This window comes from Rhipicephalus microplus, chromosome 2 (assembly GCF_043290135.1).
Source record: "Rhipicephalus microplus isolate Deutch F79 chromosome 2, USDA_Rmic, whole genome shotgun sequence".
Classification (NCBI taxonomy): domain Eukaryota; kingdom Metazoa; phylum Arthropoda; class Arachnida; order Ixodida; family Ixodidae; genus Rhipicephalus; species Rhipicephalus microplus.
Genome location: NC_134701.1, coordinates 63,089,033 through 63,110,501, shown reverse-complemented (window position 1 = coordinate 63,110,501; position 21,469 = coordinate 63,089,033). Strand labels below are relative to the sequence as shown.

Below are 21,469 nucleotides of genomic sequence, written 5' to 3'. Positions count from 1 at the left end.
GTTCTTTTTCACTAATTATACTTACCCTGGTGTTTGCATTGCACGAGCGCATTCATTTCCGCGGAGCTCAGTCGAGCGATCCTGCACTGGTGGTAGACAGTGTACCTATAAATCAGACCTAAGAATTCATTGGAAATGTTTTATCTCAAAATAGCATGCTATAATTTCAAAATGTTATTTCAATATCATCATCATCATCATCATCAGCCTGGCTACGTCCACTGCAGGACAAAGGCCTCTCCCATGTTCCGCCAGTTAACCCGGTCCTGTGCTTGCTGCTGCCAATTTATACCCGCAAACTTCTTAATTTCATCTGACCACCTAACCTTCTGTCTCCCCCTAACCCGCTTTCCTTCCCTGGGAATCCAGTCAATTACTCTTAATGACCAGCGGTTATCCTGTCTACGCGCTACATGCCCGGCCCATGTCCATTTCCTCTTCTTTATTTCAACTATGATATCCTTAACCCCCGTTTGTCCCCTAATCCACTCCGCTCTCTTCTTGTCTCTCAAGGTTACACCTACCATTTTTCTTTCCATTGCTCGCTGCGTCGTCCTCAATTTAAGCTGAACCCTCTTTGTGAGTCTCCAGGTTTCTGTTCCGTAGCTAAGTACCGGCAAGATACAGCTGTTATATACCTTCCTCTTAAGGGATAATGGCAATCTACCTGTCATAATTTGAGAGTGCTTGCCGAATGTGCTCCACCCCATTCCTATTCTTCTAGTTACTTCAATCTCGTGGTTAGGCTCTGCGGTTATTACCTGCCCTCAGTAGACATAGTCCTTTACAACTTCAAGTGCACTATTACCTATCTCGAAGCGCTGTTCCTTTCCGAGGTTGTTGTACATTACTTTTGTTTTCTGCAGATTAATTTTAAGACCCACCTTTCTGCTCTCCTTGTGTAACTTCGTAATCATGAATTGCAATTTGTCCCCTGAGTTACTCAGCAATGCAATGTCATCGGCGAAGCGCAGGTTACAAAGGTATTCTCCATTAACTCTTATCCCTAACTGTTCCCATTCTAGGCTTCTGAAAACCTCCTGTAAGCACGCGGTAAATAGCATTGGGGAGATTGTGTCCCCCTGCCTTACACCCTTTTTGATTGGTATTCTGTTGCTTTTTTATGAAGCACTATGGTAGCAGTTGATCCCCTGTAGATTTCTTCCAGAATGTTTATATATACTTCATCTACGCCCTGATTCCGCAATGTCTGCATGACGGCTGATATTTCTATTGAATCAAGCGCCTTCTCGTAATCTATGAAGGCTATGTATAGTGGTTGGTTATACTCTGAGCATTTCTCTATTACCTGATTGATAGTATGAATGTGGTCAATTGTTGAGTAGCCTGTTCGAAATCCTGCTTGTTCCTTTGGTTGGTTGAATTCTAATGTTTTCTTTACTCTGTTAGCAATTACCTTTGTAAATAGCTTGTACATTACAGAGAGCAAGCTGATCGGCCTGTAATTCTTCAAGTACTTGTCATCTCCTTTCTTATGTATTAAGATGATGTTAGCGTTCTTCCAAGACTCTGGTACCCTTCCCGTCAGGAGACACCTCGTAAACAGGGTGGCTAGTTTTTCTAACACAACCTGTCCTCCATCTTTCAGCAGATCTGATGTTACCTGATCCTCACCAGCAGCTTTGCCTCTTTGCATGCTCTCCAGAGCTTTTCTGACTTCTTCTATCATTACAGGTGGGGTGTCATCTGGGTTACTGCTAGTTCTTATAGTATTAAGGTCGTGCTTGTCTCGGCTACTGTACAGATTTCTGTAAAACTCCTCCGCTATTTTAACTATCCTATCCATATTGGTAGTTATTTTGCCTTCTTTGTCCGTTAGTGCATATATCCGACTTTTGCCTATCCCAAGTTTCCTCCTCACTGCTTTGAAGCTTTCTCCATTTTTCAGAGCGTGTTCAATTCTCTCCATGTATACCTTCTTACATCGCATACTTTACGTCTATTATTCAACTTCGAAAGCTCTGCCAGTTCTATTTCGTCTGTTGTACTTAACACTTTCATGATTTGACGCTTCTTAATTAGGTTCTTCGTTTCCTGGGAAAGCTTTCCAGTGTCCTGTCTAACTACCCTGCCTCCAACTTCCACTGCACACTCCGTAATGATACTCGTCAGATTATCATTCATTGTATCTACGCTAAGGTTGGTTTCCTCACTAAGAGCCGAGTACCTGTTCTGCAGCGACACTCTGAATTTCTGTACTTTCCCTCTCAGTGCTAGCTCATTGATTGGCTTCTTACGTATCAGTTTCTGTCGTTCCTTCTTGAAGTCTAGGCGAATTCGAGACCGTACCATTCTATGGTCACTGCATCGTGCCTTGCCAACCACTTCCACATCCTGCGCGATTCCTGGGTGTGCAGTCAATATAAAGTCTATTTCGTTCTTATTTTCGCCATTAGGGCTCCTCCATGTCCACTTGCGGTTTTCTCGTTTTCGGTAGAAGGTATTCAAAATTCGCAAATTATTGCGTTCTGCAAATTCTACTAGTAGCTCTCCTCTGGCGTTTCTAGTGCCGATGCCATAATCTCCTACTGCCTGGTCTCCATCCTGCTTTTTCCCTACCTTTGCATTAAAGTCGCCCATTACTATAGTATACTGTGTTTTTACCTTACTCATTGCCGATTCCACGTCTTCATAGAAGCTTTCAACTGAAGCGTCATCATGGCTGGATGTAGGCGTGTAAACCTGTACTATCTTCATCTTGTATCTTTTATTCAGTTTAATTACAATACCTACCACCCTTTCATTAATGCAGTAATATTCCTCTATGTTGCCACCTATGTTTCTGTGAATTAGAAACCCCACTCCCAGTTTTCTTCTGTCTGCCAAGCCCCGATAGCAAAGGACGTGCCCATTCTGTAGCACCGTATAGGCCTCGTCTGTCCTCCTAACCTCACTGAGCCCTATTATATCCCATTTAACACCCTCTAGCTCCTCGAATAGTACAGCTAGACTTCCCTCACTAGATAAGGTTCTAGCGTTAAACGTTGCCAAGTTCACGTTCCAATGGCGGCCTGTAGCCCAGAGATTTTTAGCACCCTCTGCTGCGTTGCAGATCTGACCGCCGCCGTAGTCAGTTGCTTCGCAGCTGCTGAGGACTGAGGGCCGTGAGTTATTTGGCGTATACATGTGGGAGGTAGTGGCCAGATACTGCACCAGGGTGGCCAATCCTTCTCTGGTGAGGGAGTTCCCGGCGGTGGTTACCGGTGAGGACGCACCTCAGGCCTCTTAGTGCAGTTCCATCAACACGCGGTTTTTTTCCCCGGTTGGGAACTGCGTGGCACCAATATTTCAATATAGCATATAATTCTTTTGGCCGAAAATCTCATTCTAAGTATGCTACCTACGATGAGCTTCTGCTCCCGATAATAAGATTAAAAAAAAGAAACGTGTAAATGTGAGTACTCTTGCGTATTGTGCATTGCAAATGAAGGAACTGCAATGAGAAATGACTGGCTCCTGGCGTCGTATTCTCTCCAAGTTTGGATCACGGCATGACGAACGATGTAGTATGAAGCCAGGTTTAACGACCAGCACCGCTATAGGATCTCTTAGCCCTCATTACACACAAAGTGAAGCGCGACGTCTGAATTGAGTCCGCACGCACGTCACTGAGCCATACACGCCCTTGAAATGTGGCGTGCCTTGTGAACAGTGCCACTTCAATTGTACGCTTTTTCTCCGTGGCACTTATTTGAACAGGGCACGCCACCACTCCGTTCGATAAGGTTAGAAAAAAACAATCTGCCCACTCAGTCGTGCCGGCCTTGGGAAAGCACGTTCGATCGTGTCAGCAATCACCAGGCTCGATAGTTGTTCAGCCTTCTTGGAGCGTTGCATGTTAGTGTTCGCACGTGTAGAGAAGAACCCGCTCTTTATTTTCCAACAATTTCATTCGTTATCTTGATTTGCCAAAATATAAACACGCTGTGTTTCTAAAACTGCAATCCGGTTTTCACCAAGACTTGTTTTTCATCGCGTATGCGTATTCTTGCACATACAACATAATGTAAAGAACGTGGTGACAAACAAAATGCTGAGTATAAACAGCGCGAACCGACAAGTGCAACTTGGTTGCATGAACCTGTCTTGTTCTCCAGTTAGCGGCCATCTTGCGCCATCTTTTTAACGCCACAAGCATCCATCCTTCCGTTGCGATAACACGGTAACCATAGTTACAGTTTAGCAGTGATTAGCCCAAAAGTTAGATTTCAGAGCGAAGACGGCAGTTTAACTGATTCTATTTAGCTATGTACACGTACCTATGTATTTTTAGGTGTAGCCATATTTAGGTAGCATTCAGATTTAGAATTAACATTGTTGCAAAATACATTTTCCAAACAATTTCATACAGTGAAAGTTACTTCTCCACTAGGCAATCTAGCTCTACAGAAAAGCACGCTTCTCGAGGCATGCAGTGTGCAAAGGCAGTTTGTCGCGCAAGATCTCACAGGAGCGCATGTGTGAGGCGAGAGTTCCCCAAGTTAGTTAGCCTTGAGCTCAGATTCACGAATTCACGCGTTTTTTGACTTAACGCACTGCCACCACTGCGTTTTCATTCGTTCGTTTGTTCGTTCTTGCAGGCGTGGAGAACCTTGACAGTGGCGTAGGCTTGTACGCACCAGACGCCGAGTCCTACACGGTGTTCGCCGACCTGTTTAACCCGGTGATCGAGGACTACCACGGGGGGTTTAAGCCCACCGACAAGCACCCACCTACCGACTTCGGAGACCTCAGCACCCTTGTCAACGTAGACCCCGATAACAAATACGTCGTCTCCACCAGGGTACGCTGCGGTCGCTCGCTGCAGGTCAGTGAAATTCTTTCTTAATTCACTCCCAACTGGCAAGCCCCGGTGCTTGTGTACGTAATAAATATGTTACTGATGTATATGGATCCAATATATTGAAACCATCTTGTTCCAAAGTAATGTCACCAAAATAGTTCAGAGACGTAATGCAAGACTTTTGCACCACCTGTACGCAGGACTAAGCCCGGGAACCTCACACGAGATCCTTCACTAGCATATGTTATCATTGTCCAGGACATCAAATGACGGAACAAGGAAGCGTTCTGCGTTCATAAAATTATCCTGCACAAATGTATTTGCGTTTTTCTGCTGGGAAGAACCTAGCACTTGCACTTATTGCAGTCATTCATTTGCCGACCAAGAGATAACCCATTCCTGACCTGGTTGCGTCTTCATTCGTCGTCGCGCACACGTACAAGCGTGCATTTCTTGACTTCTTTTTTTTTCAATTTCATCACGTGAATACACGCAGCTGCGCCATCATACGATTAATGCAAAGATGACGTTAGATTTTGCAAAAGCTCACAGCGCACTCAGAGACACGGACGAAGAACGGACAAACGAAGACACCGTCCTTGTCTCCGTGCGTACCTTCTTCGGCCATGTGTCTCGGAGCGCGCTGAGAGCTATTGTGGATCTTCACAGACTAGCCTGGTCAAAAATATTGTTAGCTTTAGTAACAAGCCGCGAGCATAGAAAACACTTGCTTATGGCTGGCTGGTCACCCGCAGCGACGCTATGCTTGGCGCATCTAATCATCACGTCTAATCGCCACTCCAGTCGCCACGTCAGATTTCTTCATGTTGCTTTACAGGTATCTCCTTTTGCGTGAACACATATAGCTAGATTAACTCGTAGCGTTATTTTTTAGTGTGTGTGTGTGTGTGTGTGTGTGTGTGTGTGTGTGTGTGTGTGTGTGTGTGTGTGTGTGCGTGTGCGTGTGCGTGTGTGCGTGTGCGTGTGTGTGTGTGTGTGTGTTCTTACACTCTGACAAACTAAAAACTACCTATTAAAATATTGACATTATGGTCAAAGCAATAATTATCTGAGTGACGATGTCAACATGCAACGTCAGGGGGGGGGGTCGCAAACTATAATTTCAAATATTTTTTTGCGAGCTCTCACAGAGACCAAGGAAGCAGGAATTGGTACTCCCACCTTTCAAGCACTTTTACGGTGCTCTCACACTTGAAACACACCAGCGCATCTAGTTTCTTTACTGCACGACTTCACTTCCCATCGAATCCGTTTCAAATTTTTTTCACCAACACTAATTCTGACCAAAGGTAAAGCCCCTTGGCGTACCGAGTATGGGCTTTACCCATTAGTCCAAGCGAATGCTTTCAATTATACGGGCTCAATTATTGCGTTTCCATTTCTCATATTGACTTTTTATTGACCACTGCTTGCGATGTCGTGGCTGTTTACTGATTTGATACTCATCATTTGTGCCTTCACTGTAATCACCCATTCGTCAGGCGCCGTCTGGTAAATCTTCGCACCTTTGTCACATTTGCTGATTTCACCATCTGCAAACGACATATTTTTCAATACCATACCAAACCCCTAAAAAAGTATCTCAGCGGTTGCCTTGAGCCTTCTAAATAGTCCTTGTTTGTACACGCTTAACAGCACAGTCGGTATTAGAACATAAGCCACCAAATCAAGAGCAAACCTAAAAAATGACAGCCATTGTCACTGAATGTTCACTCTTTGCAACAGCTGAGCCGCGATTAAAAGAGGCATTCCGAAAAAAGTTATTCTTAGAATAACAGCAGCCCTTTCAGTTGATGTAACTACGAAAAAAGAGCAGCTACGCTAACGTGAAATCTGGGTAGGGGCGAATCACGCAGTGCCGGTGTTTTCTGCTGGAACACGCCAATAGCTTCTAATGGGCAAAAACAGACAAAATACACCGATTATACACAGAGACCACAGTTTACTTCTTGTTTGCGCCCACGCTTCAAATCTTATATTGTTTAACCTTACAAAAGAAAAATCTATTACCAGCACCACATTGCAGATCAAGATTGAATGCCTATGCATACGAGGTGGCCGGTGAACGGTTGTGCAGCGAGAACAGGTGGTTTTTTCGTAGCGGAGCTGCTTAAGGCGACACTCCGCCATCGTCGTCGCCGGCGAGCGAAGCTCCCAGCGCTAGGCTCATAAAGCTCACGTCATAAAACCCATTATTATCTGTAAAGGTATGCAAAATCTCTTACCATGGTCGAAGAATAGTAGCTTGGTGACTTATCTCGCGCAGTACGCAACCGCACTACTAGTTTTCATAGCGGCAGTTATCCCACAGCCATGGTATTTGCGTTGTCAACACAATTTTAAGAAAAGAAGTTAATGAACAGTTGGCAACGCATGTATTCACTTGTATCGAGCGTATTTTACTACATTCGCAGCATCACTTTACTATAGCCAGCAGATAGTAAAGTTTGAAACTTTTGCCATTACATAGCGGGAAAGCTTTCTTCGTCTTTTGAACTAAATAACTATGGAGCCACATACGTTGCCAGATCACGTGAACACCACCATATATCGTGCAGTAATCATGACAACCTTAACGAAAATTTAGACCAGCCCTAATCTTATTGATTACTTTGGAACAAACATTTCGTGCTAAGTTATGACACACATATATCCGAATTAAAGGCAAGGCAATGATGTGTACATAATTTCCAATTATTTTCCTAATTATTTGGTAGCGAACCAGTATACTGTCTGTCATTGAAAAGTAGGAGCGTAAAAAATAGCCTTCAGACTTATCGTGAAAAACAGCATGGGTATACGAAAGAAGAAAGGCAACAGGGCAGAGCGCTGATAGCTCTGTCCTGATGCCATTTTTTTTTTCTCTCGCATATCCACGCTGCTTTTTACGATGAACCCATGTGAACAAGCTCAAGCTTTTACTCTTTTAGCCTTCAAATGGCTGATACAATAAATACTGGCTACGTCTTGATATTCTATGTGCGCGCGTGCGTGTATATTTTCGTCTGTGATTCGTTCATGCCTCCATGTATGTTGCTGTGACGCGTCTTTGTCATGGTAATTACACGGAATAATTAGTGGCCACTGATTAATCTGCGTGAACAAGGGCACTTGGCCTATTATCGCCTGTATATATACTTTTGTACTAGAATCAACTCTATACGGCATCGTACAAGGGCATATAAAGGCACCTAAAATAACAATTGAGTTATGTAATAATAACTTGAGCCAGCACTATTCACGAACTACTTAGCAAACTAACATGTTTCATTAACCTGCAGTTTACTATCTTCACTGACTAGAAGGTTGTTGCTTTTTGAGACGTTAGTATTTAGTTTGTGAATATGCAGACCTTTTTTTCTAAGAGAGCTTGTTTGAATTAATGGTGTTGTTTTAATATTATTCAAGCGAAATGTGTTAATCCAAAAATGATGACTTAGCGAAATGTCGCGTGGCAATGCGGGAAGCCGTCGCCTTCATACGTAGGATTGTCTTCTTTAGTTTTCTACGAGGACTAACACTTTCAAAACTCCATTCTATTTTCTCTGTATGGTTCATCTTGTACAGCAGTTTATCGCACAGCACAAATTGCATCGTGTACAAATTGGTGCTGCGCTGCCACACAGTCCTTTGCGACAGGTTTTCGGGACAAGGCACAATTGTGTTAGGCATAGGGCAGGGTATAGCAAAAAAAAAAGGGGGGGGGGAGTAGTATGTGGTGAAATGGCACGCAAGCTGGTATATGAAATCTTGCAGTGAACAGAAGCATCGTACCAGCGTCATTACGCATCACAACTTAGATCCGATTGTTTGACTATGCATTCCAACCGCTGACGGCGGCAGAAGCAAAAAGAAAGTGAAAGATTAGGAGACCGCAGGCGGCTGAGACCGTACCAAGGGAAAAAAACACGAGGTGTAGGGGGGATAGCTACGCCGTCACTGTAGTTCCGCACGACGGATGCCATGACATAGAGCAGTGCTTACGCAAGCATGCTTTGATTTGCATCTACAGCTGTGTCATAAGCATTTTACACTCAGGTGGTAAGCTTACTTGCACATTGTCTCTGCTCTGACGCAGGGCTACCCGTTCAACCCGTGCCTGATTGAGCCACAGTACAAGGAGATGGAGGAGAAGGTGAGCTCTGCCCTGAGGGGTCTCACGGGCGAGCTCAAGGGCACCTACTACCCTCTGACGGGCATGGACAAGAAGACGCAGCAGCAGCTCATCGATGACCACTTCCTATTCAAGGAAGGAGACCGCTTCCTGCAAGCGGCCAACGCCTGTCGCTTCTGGCCTACCGGACGAGGAATCTTCCACAATGATAACAAGACCTTCCTTGTTTGGTGCAACGAGGAAGACCACCTGCGGATCATCTCCATGCAGCAGGGCGGAGACCTCAAGCAGGTGCGCGTTCCTGTCTGGTTCGCGCATTTACAAAGGTTTTTTGTCGACTCCCCTAAGTTTTCGTCGGTACCTTCGGGTAATTCTGCTGTTGTTTTTGCCGAGTACATCCTACTTACGTGGACTAGCTAGCCTAGCATGGGGCAGGTACTGTCGATAATAGCGCCGTACACCACCCGTTGCTATTTTCCCGTCAACGTGCGAGCGCGTTTCGCATGGTGCCTTCGGCTCGTGCACCTATGCCACACGGTATGTGACGATAGAGGTCGCGCTACGAAAGCATTGCGAATGTGCCGAGCATTGCATTGATGCAGGTACGTGTCGCCAATGAACCCGTGCTGTACGCAACTCCATGTTCACCTTAAGTGCTCTGCCGAACGTACGCATCTCTCCCGCAAGAAACTTAACTGAAAAGTGGACAATCAATAGACATGCATTACAGCACTAAAATATTAAGTGTTTAATCAGTGAGACACCGGAAGAAGACTTCCGTTCTTGTGCTGAAGAGCTAGGTTGCTATCTATCATGACAGAGTTATGATAGCAGTGTTGAAGCGAAAAACGCTCTTCCTCCTATTTTACGAGTGTCAGTGTCTTGTATGTCGTTCAATGTTTTTCGTAAGCATAATGTGGCGTGCTGAGACATCGTCTCTTCTGGTCGTGACAGGTGTACAGCCGCATGGTTAGCGGCGTGAAGGAAATCGAGAAAAAGCTGCCTTTCTCGCGGGACGACAGGCTCGGATTTCTGACCTTCTGCCCCACCAACTTGGGCACCACCATTCGAGCCAGTGTGCACATCAAGTTGCCCAAACTGGCTGCCGACAAGGCCAAGCTGGACTCCATTGCGGCCAAGTACAACCTCCAAGTGCGAGGTAGGTGTTTGCTTTAAAAGCATGCAGAGACCGCTAAAACCATATCGTTATTTCTCTATTTCGGTTTTTTCCCATACGTTTGACAGCAATGCCTGTCCGCGAATTTCAAGTGGTATTTTGTATCTTAATCTTGCGTAACGTGTTATCCCATGGTGTGGTATGAGCTAGCCGCATACTAAGCACGGCCATCATGTAGGTGTGCAGTCTTGCTGTGGAAGAGCCACAACTGGTCACGGCTTGGTGATGTAGTGAATATGCTTGCTTGATTTAGTTCGATAGATCTCATTGCAAATCAACCAGCCATTACAGGCCTATGTGAATAACTATAGACGTGTAACGGCAGTCCGGCACCTCTAAAGACAGGGAAAAAAATGTAGCATCTTTACGCTACCTCAACTTCAGTTTACGTGGCTCAGCCTTCGCTCAGCACAGCACCATCTAATGCCGCCGCATGAAGGCACTGAAAATAGGATTTTGTTACTCCCGCGGCTGCCTATTAAAAAAAAACATAACTAAAGATGCTGAGCACTTCTAAGGGTCTTCGTTTTTCATTTTCTCGACACCTCAACTCTGAAAGTGTCGCTCACGAGCATCTTCCGGAGAGTATGCGTCGAGCAGCCGCATAATCATTAGCTGTGCCGTTATCGGCATATAAAAATCAACCAACGTCAAAAGTTCAGCACGAACTCGACAACGGATAGGCCGAACATATCATGTGCACCTTGAGCAGCGAAACTTTTCGATTCAACAGCAGCACTCATCGGAACATTGCTCACGGTGCGCAAGAATATTCATTATGCCGTCGCATTCTGCGTCAATATTTCATTACGTGGTGTGAGATGCAACCTAAATTGCAGAATATTTCGTACAGACAGCTATTTACGGTATGAATAAAATTTATTTTTGAGCACACAGAGTGCTTTCGCTTCACAGTGGCACAAGAGTAGCTGAGCGAACTTCTATTCTGAATCTAGTTAAGCCATTAGTTTGGTTCGAGTTATCATTAAAGTTAAAGAATATTGCATTAAAAATAACCTGCTCAGTCTTACCAAACGCGACGCATAATATCGGATATTTCACGAGCATTAGTTTTTATCTGTCTTGCTAACGCCAACTGGCACACTTCCGAAAAGCGCGTGAGCTAGCCAGACCATGGTTTCAAAACACCATGACGTATCACTGAAACTAACGGGTTCTCTGTTCCTGATGGGTTTAAGGCGTCAATTTTCTTTTGCTATTTCGTCATGCTGGGGAGATAGGGAATGTTTTATATTCTATAGAGAATCTTCTATCTAGAGAATCTTCTATCTTTTGTAGAAACTCTAGAGAATCTTCTTTACAGAGAAGCCATTTGCAAGCCTGCGCTTTATGGGATATTTCACGATGCCTTCAATTGATCGACTGTATTGCCGATAGTTCAAAACATTTTTCAAGACACCTGTTTTGCTGTTCTATTTATTTTTTCCGCGTAGGCAACATATATCTTGGTGTCATAACCGCGAAAAAGGGCTTACTGAACAAGTATCGTCTAAGTCAACTTGTAATCAACAGGAAAGGCCAAGGTAAAGTAGCTTCAGCCATAGCTGTCAGCGCTGGAATACTGATTACATCTGTCAATCCGACGGCTGTCGCATGCTGGTGCATATACGTCTTTTTAAAGGCAAATATTTTGCCGAATCCATACCACTTCACGTGAAAGAACACTTGATCGAAAATTGACCTCACCTCGCATTCTTTCTCTCCATAACCCACAGGCTCAGCTCTAGAAACAGCTTAGTCAGGCATATCTGAGAGTAGACTGCTTGAATGACGCGTGGAAGTTGCGAAGCTGGCCATTAAGCCAGTCGCCGGTTCGAACCCTGCCATGGTGGTGCTATTTCGATGTAGCCGAAATAGTAGGAGCCCGTTCACAATGCGATGTCAGTGCACGTTACGGAATCCTCCAGCATCTACCATAAATTTCGGTTTCGGGACGTAAAACCCCCGATATTATGTTATTAGCCATGACGTGGTGAAAACACGTCTTTGTTCTATCGAACCGTGATAACATGGCTGGTCGGCCAAACAGGCGACACGCTTTTAGAACTGGCTGCAATCATAGATTTTCCGATAAGTTCACTAGAGGGAACTCCGAAGAGCAAACTGTTGGGAGAGCTGGTAATTACTTTTTGAATTAAACTGCCCGGAAACGTAGACAGAGGAAGAAACGAAGAACACGTGCGCGTACTAACGATTGAAAACTTATTCTGAAAGAAAACGCGACATATAAGAATCGATGAAACCTCGTGTGAAGATTGCGCACCAAAAAAGACCTGAATATGCGCATCGAAATAAGCCATCCTCTTTTTTTTCCTTTTTTGTAGAACGCCACGGAGGGCTTGGCAACACAGTTATGTCCGGCGTTAATCACCACCGCGATAGTCTAGTGCCAGGGTACTCGGCTGCTAGATCGAATCTCGGCTGCGGAGGCTGCATTTTCGATGAAGGCGAAAATGCTGTAGGCCCGTGCGCTCATATTTGGGTGCACGTTAAAAATCCCTAGTGGACGAAGTTTCCGGATCCCTCCACTGCCGCGTCTCTCATAATCAGAGGGTGGTTTTGCGACGTTAAACCTGACATATTATGGGCGAAGCAGTGAATGCGACCGGTTTTCAGAGTAGAGAGAAACAGAGTGTACCTTTATCCCATTTTGATAGGCCGTTCGTGTGTTTGGCCAGGAACTCGTACTACTTAGGTGAGGCGCCCCCCACCTTTTTTTTCGACAGTTCCAAGAGCTCTGGTCAGCTTATTCCTCGCTGCAAATGCTTGCTGCACTTCATGCTTCGCACCAACCTTCTTGGGGTATGCAGCTAGGCGATGCTTACGAGGGTCTTTATATCAGGATCACTTAGAACGGAAGCTGAACCTTTCCGAAGCACGGAGTGCACCTAGTGTTTCCCGTGCGGGATAAGCTGGCCAGAATTTCCGGGACTGTCAAGAGACAGATGGAGGGCGCCTCATTTAGTGGAATGAGTTCGGTGCCAAACACAGGAACGGCATAGGAAAATGGGACAAGGTGAGGTACACTCTACTTCTTTCTCCTCTGGAAACAGTTATGCTGGTACAGATCATCCGTTGTCTGAAACAGAGGTTGAATGACCGCTGATTATTCATCAAAGGACAGCCTTCAACAAACTTGTCATTACAGTGCCGCCATTGTAAGTACAGCCCGGTTTTCCGAGAAACGAAAGCTGTGGCACGGCTCAAGGAACATATACTGTATACAGGTGAAATTACTTAAACCTACTTTATTTTCAAACCCAGACATAGCTGTGTTGCCAAGCCCTTTGTGCCTTTACGCAAAGCATAGATTGGGAAATTTGATGCGCACATATAGGCTTTCTCTGCTTTTTAATCTAACACAAGTGGTTTTTGGTGTGGAGCGTTTTTTAGAACGAAATTTCAGTTTTTGGTACGCACCTTTGTTTTACCTTTCTTCATCTGTGAACTATTTTCACAGAGCTTTGCGGTGCTTTTTCAACCATACTGAAATAACGCTGTTTTATAATAGTATTTATTTATTTATTTATTTATTTATTTATTTATTTATTTATTTATTCATTTATTTATTTATTTATTTATTTATTTATTTATTTATTTATTTATTTATTTATGTCAGTGCCCTCAGGGCCTGAGGGCATTTCAGAGGGTGGGTTACATTTGTAGTACCATATGTTTTCATACAAAAAAGGACTAGGGTGTTTACATGAAAATCACGGAGAAAACTGACAATAAACAGCGCACAGTCTTAAAACAACATAAACATTGAAAAAATACAAAGCGTAAAACAGGTACTCTACAGCGAAGAAACAAACTGAAATGGCACTCAAAGCACTAGCACATGCTCATGAACCAACGTATACATGTGAAAATGTGTGCCCAAACAAAACTTGAAAACTAAGTGGTCACTTAAAAAGGTAAATTAATACAATGGTACAAAAATGATAGCTTCAAAACGCTAGCAGATTAGTTAAAGCAGCCTTGAGCTTAGTATTGAAGCGGTATGAGCCTTTGGACAGAAGATGAAGAAGCGCGAGGGCCGGGGCAGGAAAGAAGAGGAGGATGAAGTGAAAAATAAAGCAGATTAAGATGGACGCCAGTTCCATACTGAAGCTTTAATGCTGTTCCGTTATTTTAAGTAGGAACACTACATTATTTTGGCGCAGCCGGCCATCGAAGCCATCATGTGGGTGACGTTCTTCATAGACGAGACCTCCGAGGAGATCATCTTTTCGAAGTACCAAGTTCAAGACGAAGCAGCGGTAGACCTACCTCGTGAGCTCAGCTCGGAAGAACTCGTAAACCTGGTTGTGGAAAAGGCAGCCGTAGACACTACTGAACTACGACGGAAAGGTGCTGTGAAAGTGAACTTGCGTGTGGCGACCTTCAACGACCTAGTTCTTGAACCAGCGCGTCGAAAACACTCAGGATCACGATCTTCGACGGAAGAGGTGAGCCTCGTTTTGAAAGCTTTTCAGCTGCAACAGGAACAGATGCTTCAACAAAACCAAATAATGACATCTCTTATAAGCTCTCTGAATGCTGAGAGACCGACACCTAATTTCGTAGAACCTGATGCTTTCGACGGTGTGTCTTCAAATCCAGAAAGTTGGCTTGATTTCTACGAATATGCCGCTGGAAAAAACAAGTGGCTCTCTGATGAGGCTAAAATCACCAACATGCGCGTTTACTTGAGAGGTGTTGCGCGAAAGTGGTATGAAACATGCATTCTGGAAGACAGTGACGACTCTTGGAGCCAGTGGAGGAAAAAGTTTTTGACTGCATTCCGAAGCAATCCAGTAGAAAGATGGAACACGGCGCTTAATTTCAAGTCTGAGCAAAGCTGCCTTGTCGAGTACTTCTTTGAGAAACGCCGTCTTTTAAAGCTGGCGGAGCCTTTGCTTCCATCTACGGCCGTAGTTGCCTTAATAATGCATGGATTGCACACTAACGTGTTGAAGCAAGTGCAAATACTGTCACCAAAGACTCTAGATGACCTCCTCTTCTTTCCTCACCTCTTCCGTCGAAGATCGTGATCCTGAGTGTTTTCGACGCGCTGGTTCAAGAACTAGGTCGTTGAAGGTCGCCACACGCAAGTTCACTTTCACAGCACCTTTCCGTCGTAGTTCAGTAGTGTCTACGGCTGCCTTTTCCACAACCAGGTTTACGAGTTCTTCCGAGCTGAGCTCACGAGGTAGGTCTACCGCTGCTTCGTCTTGAACTTGGTACTTCGAAAAGATGACCTCCTCGCGTGTCTTCAGAACATACCATCAGCTTCGGAAACAAGCATAACCGCCGAGTCAAGCAGCTGTTTCAGTCGGAGTAAATCGGACTGGTCAAGCCGCGCTCAGCGAGAACCGAGCCACCTCGCAACTCGCACAGATAACTTGCCCTGGCGTGTTCCAAGAGGTCAAGTGAATAATATCGACACTGAAGCTCAGGAGTATTCGACAGAAAAAAACTAATAAACGAGGGTGATCAGTCCCACCCGATGACTCCAAATGAGACTGTTTATTTAAGTTGCTCTAGCCTACTTCACATTCCCGTCAAAGTAGGAAACAAACATATGATGGCTCTGGTAGACAGCGGTGCTTCTGTGTCCATTATAAATGCCAAGCTGGTGGATGCAAATCGCTTGCATAGTGGAAGAATTCTACGAGTACAAGGCTATGATGGAAAAGTAACGTTGCATGATCAGTGGGCCTTGGTAAACATCGAGTTCCAGGGTCAGCAAATAGAGAGCGAAGTGTTGGTGATAGAGGGGGTAACGTACGACTTTTTGCTATCAAGACCAGATATAAAGAAACTAAAGATCAACGTGTACTGGGACGATGTGGTTCTAGTAGAAGGAGTAGCAAGGAACGAGACAAATCAAGGTAGACAAGATAATCTACGAGTTGTCAAGTGCGCGGCGGATATCGCAACGACCTACCCTGAACTTGTATGCATAGGAAGCTATCCTCAGGCGATGAAGTCCCACAAGGTTCCTTTCGAACTCGCTGACAAGACCGTCATCCGGAAAGCACCTTACAATATGTCAAGGGAGCGAAAGATGTGGCTCAAGAAAGAGTTGCAGGAGATGCTAGATGCTGATATCATACGACCTTCGGTATCACCCTTCGCTTCTCCCATAACGATCGCACCGAAAGAAGACGGAACCTTCAGATTATGCACCGACTACAGGGTTCTCAATCGTCAGACAGAACTCATACCATTTCCTATGCCGAAGATCGACACAATTATAGATGAGACCGGGGGTTGCCGACATTTTTCCCGCATCGATTTATGCAAAGGTTTCTGGCAGATCCCACTAACCGAAGAAACAAAAATGTACACCGCTTTTATCACGCCATTCGATCTCTACGAATACAACCGGCTCCCTTTCGGTTGGAAAAACTCGCCAGCGTGGTTCCAGAAGATCATGAACGACGTCCTAAAGCCATTCCTTGGTGTTTTTTGTAATGTGTACATAGACGACATTATAGTCTTCTCCAAAACAGAGGCTGAGCATCAGGACCATCTGTCTCAGGTGTTAAACGCCTTGAGCTTGGCACATCTCAAGGTTAATTTTAAGAAGAGTGTATTCTTTCAACAAAAAGTGGTGTTTCTTGGAAGAGTCTTCGATGGGAACACCAAAAGCACAAAACAAGAGTCCGTCGAGAAGATCTCCCAGTTGAAGAAACCATATGACGTCCATTCACTGCGTGTGTTTTTGGGATTGGCAGGACATTTCCGATCTTTCATAAAGGACTTTGCTGTCAAAACTAGATGCCTCACGCGCTTAACGCAGAAAGAAGTTCCCTTTGAATGGAGTGACGAATGTGAGAGAGTCTACCGTGACTTGGTGCACAGAATTTCTTCTGACCCCGTTCTGCGTATACCAGATTTCACTTTACCCTTTGAATTGAACACTGACGCCTCACATTATGGGACTGGTGCAGTGTTGTATCAAAAATGTATTGAAGCATCTGGCGGAGAAAAGCGACACGTAGTCGGTTACTACAGTTACACTTTCAAGCCGTCTGAAACAAACTACACTACTACGGAAAAAGAAGCACTGGCGGTTCTGAAGGCCGTTGACTACTTCCGCACGTACCTGGAAGGTACGAAGTTCACTTTGTTCACCGATCACCAGGCACTCACTCATCTCTTGAATATGACCCAAACTAAAGGGCGTATCGCCAGATGGGTGAATTACTTGCAGCAATTTGACTTTACCATCTCGCACCGACCAGGACCGCTTTTAACCGATGCAGATGCTCTATCAAGATTGATGGTACAAAACAACACAGAAAAATCTGAAGAAATCAATGAAGTGAAGCTGTGGGAAGGCTCAGAACAACTGGTTTTTACGGAAGGTCGGTATCAAGTCCCACCAACTCTTGTTTCCAAAGTGCTTTACTTGTACCACGATAGCCCAGAATCTGGAGGACACGACGGCTTTTGGCGTACCTACAACAAGTTGGTCAAGAGGTTTACGTGGCCTCACATGAAGAAAGACGTTAGTCAGTACGTTCGTTCATGCCATGTGTGTCAAGTACACAAAGTCAAGTATAAACAGCCTACGGACACCATGATACTACCTTGCCACTCGAACGTGCCTTTTGAAGTAGTTCACCTGGATTTCGCCGAACTTAACAAGAAACGGGAAGGAGTCAGAAAAACGCAAGCTTTTCTGCTGGCCATAGATGAATGCACCAGGATGGTCGCGGCACGAGCAGGAAAAGAAGATGCAAATAGCGTCATAACCCTTCTCGAAAGGGACATGTTTAGAACTACGCGGACAATCGTATGCGATAACGGCCCCGCGTTCAAGAGTGAAAAGCTAGTAAGATGGGCTCGAGATCACAATGTATCGATCAAGTTCTGTGCGCCATACCATCCTGCGGCGAATGGGCTTGCAGAACGTGCCATACGGGACGTGAAACAATACATCAAGATGTACGATAGTTTTCCTGGGGGATGGAAATGTTCTTTAGAAGCAGCCGTAAAACATCATAACCGATCCTACACAAGTGGCTTGGGGTGCAGTCCACAGTACGCTTCTACAGGAGAGACCCCTATTCTGCAGGCAGACCGTGAGTTGGGACTCTTGGAAAACCTCAAGATTGTCGAGGAGAGGCAACAAAAATCACAGGAGGAGAGGTACCGAAAACGAATGAAAAAGAATTTCGACAAGAGGCATCGAGCAGACATGCCAGACATTCAAGTCACCGACCTCGTACTAGTGAGAAAAGGAATAAGAGATTCCAGTGCCAAATTTTATGGGCCTTACTCTGTGACCAAGACAGCCACCCAGAACGGAATTTTGAAGACTGTCTGGTACACTGGTGAACGTGGATCTGTTGAATGTGCTTCAATTGGGAATGTCTTCAAGTATTACCCCAGGAGGGGTAATTAAAAGAAAGCGGGAAGGGTGAAGCGGTATGAGCCTTTGGACAGAAGATGAAGAAGCGCGAGGGCCGGGGCAGGAAAGAAGAGGAGGATGAAGTGAAAAATAAAGCAGATTAAGATGGACGCCAGTTCCATACTGAAGCTTTAATGCTGTTCCGTTATTTTAAGTAGGAACACTACAAGTATAATTACCAATCTCGGCTACCTATCAGGGAAGGTGATTGCAACTTGCTGTAGTACGAGGGATGAATGAATTAAGGAAATTATTGGTGTGGCATCAGTGAATACCAACCTTATGACGATGGTCGATGTGGGCTGATACGTACGAAGCAGGCGTCATAAATTCATTCTTCAGGATTGGATTACCATACTATATCTTGTGGAACTGGTAGAGATAAAAATTTTTTCTACGTTCTGATATCAGAGCCAATGGCAAGCTTGTTTCATGGAAGTGACGCTGAAGGAGCGGTAATAGTTAGAAAGAATGAAACGAGCAGCCCGACTCCGGACAGTCCTGCAAAAAATAGGGTAGTTCAATTTGTCCAGAAAATCGTCGATAAGTTTCATTATGCAATAAACAAAGGGTAAAAACGGAAACCGAAATGGAGCTGCTCTAACATCCATAGTGGGTATCGGATGACGTCACGAGAGTGCGTCGCCGGTGACGTCACGAGATCCGCTGCACCCTACCACGGCTAGCCAGGGTGTAAACGTCGCTCACATGCCTCTTCTGATTTGATTGATTTGTGGGGTTTAACGTCCCAAAACCACTACATGATTATGAGAGACGCCGTAGTGGAGGGCTCCGGAAATTTTGACCACCTGGGGTTCTTTAACGTGCACCCAAATCTGAGCACACGGGCCTACAACATCACATGCCTCTTCTCATGCGCGAAAAGCAAGTTGGCGATGTCGTCCGGTGTGAAATCTTCTGTCATTTCGACTGAACTTATCATTGACAAGTTCGATGATGCTTGCCGCTACTATCTGAGCGTGGAAGCATCGCCTTTTGATTTTGACCAACTGGCTTGTGAAGCATTCGGCATGCCCAGAAACAATTTCCTCGTTGCTGAATATTATAGTAACCAACGTCAACGACGACTAACGCGCTCTATGCAGCTGACAAAGCTGAACTTTGCTCGCGTTGTCATTTTTCAAAAAAAGGTAGACCCTTACGTCACATACACAGGGTGGCCCGCACAAGTCTGGATCCTGAATTACCTACTATTCTTAAAATTTGTTTTGTAAAAAACTTATTCACTTAAGGAACTGTAAAATTTGGCTAATATCACCACGATACCGACGAGGACACATGTTCAAAGTTTTATTGAAATGAGGAGTCGCAATGCACGGTACTTCAGCCAGCATGGACATTATGTGTAGTACAAGCAATTGTCTCATCTTCATTCTCTCGGCTTCATTTGGCTCCGTGTGACCTGGAGCTGCTTTGACGTGAGGTGAATTTCAGCAGACGTTTAGCACTTACGTTTCCCGACTAGGTCATGTTTAGGCTGAACCATTCAAATCAACTCGCGAAGTTCAAAACAAACGCGAAAACACAAGAATAAACGCAAGCACGAGAGTGCTAGAACCGCGCAAGAAGGAAAACAAGGCATATTCTTATACTGCGAGTCCTTCCAATGGTGACTGAACGCTCGAGGTCTAGCTGGTAAATATTGTAAGGAGACTCTGCAGTTGCAATGACCTGTCGAGATGAATCAGCACAACAAAAAGCCACAAAATAAATTCTTCACCGATCGGCTGGTGTTAGAAGAACAGGCATACACCGTGGTGATAAAGACAGAATATGCATAACACTTAAAAACATTTAAAGACAGAGTCTGTAGGAACTGAGATAACCTTGCTTCCGCTATGCAGTATGTATTCAACCCTTAGTATCTCGTCATACGAGTGCGGTTGGTGGAAAATCGGCCAATATTTCTTATATTCAAGCCATTAAAAACATTTGCCAGAGTCTCGTACGCACACTCCCACAGGTGGTAGCTATAAATTGAGATGGATTGCAATCACAATGGTGCAACAATGAATAATAATCTCTAACTGTCTAGCAGCAAGAGGCGTTACTACATTATCTTCAAATTGAGTGCACGTTTAAGTCAAGCCACTTGTCGCAAGGCGAACAAGGTCATCTCAATCACACTTATAAAGTAGAACACGCCTCCTCAGCACGATGTAATGTTTTTTTAATAAAGTCATGATGTTGTACGCGCAAGCACTCCGAGCAACGAAAGCTTGTTCCATCAGGATGCTTTTTCAGAAACTCGTGGCCTACTAGTGAGATGTGTTTCTGCCATGAGTGTTTCAGTGTCTCCCAGCTTGGACAAGAATTTATGATCGTGTTTGGTAAACAATAAAGAAGCCACTGCGCAAAAAACCAACACGGACAATAAGAAAACATGGACGGGCGCAGTGCCCTGTTTAATGTAGTACAGTTACTGTATAACATTAAACAATGTAGTACTAAACAAACATTGTTGAAGCAACCATTTACATTATTATTCGTGATATTCTACCTTTCCCGGGCATTCACTGAATATGAAGGATACTAAGCGGGTTCGAAATTCTCGGCGAGTTCAGCGACCACTTTCAATTAGTAAGTCAATATTCATGGGATATAAAACCTGGAATTCCACTACACCACGTGTGCAATGAAAAAGTCGCCAGGAAGCATTTACCTTTATAAAGCACCTTGGTTCTTAATGAGGCAAGAAAACACTAGCATCGTGCAATTTCAACAGTATCATAGCGTCTTGGAGAAGCTGCCATGCACTGTACAGCAACGGTTACAACCCAAAACGTTGTAGCAGAAACTTGTCTCCTGCGCCATATGTAGCTTTCCGAAGGCACTCAGCTTGCTGATGTGTGGAGAAGAATCGGCCTTGATATTTACCACATATAACAAGCATGAGTAGTGTAC

The 21,469-nt window shown here is 44.6% G+C and overlaps 1 protein-coding gene across 1 annotated transcript in view; it reads left to right on the top strand.

Annotated features, from left to right (window-relative positions):
• The window catches only part of LOC119170871 (arginine kinase-like), a 91,045-nt gene that overhangs the window by 44,827 nt on the left and 24,749 nt on the right, over positions 1–21,469 (top strand). Inside the window, exons 7-9 of the mRNA XM_075886512.1 lie at positions 4,602–4,828; positions 8,904–9,230; positions 9,894–10,098. Coding sequence (XP_075742627.1) covers positions 4,602–4,828; positions 8,904–9,230; positions 9,894–10,098 — 759 coding nt within the window. The remainder of the gene's footprint in view (positions 1–4,601; positions 4,829–8,903; positions 9,231–9,893; positions 10,099–21,469) is intronic.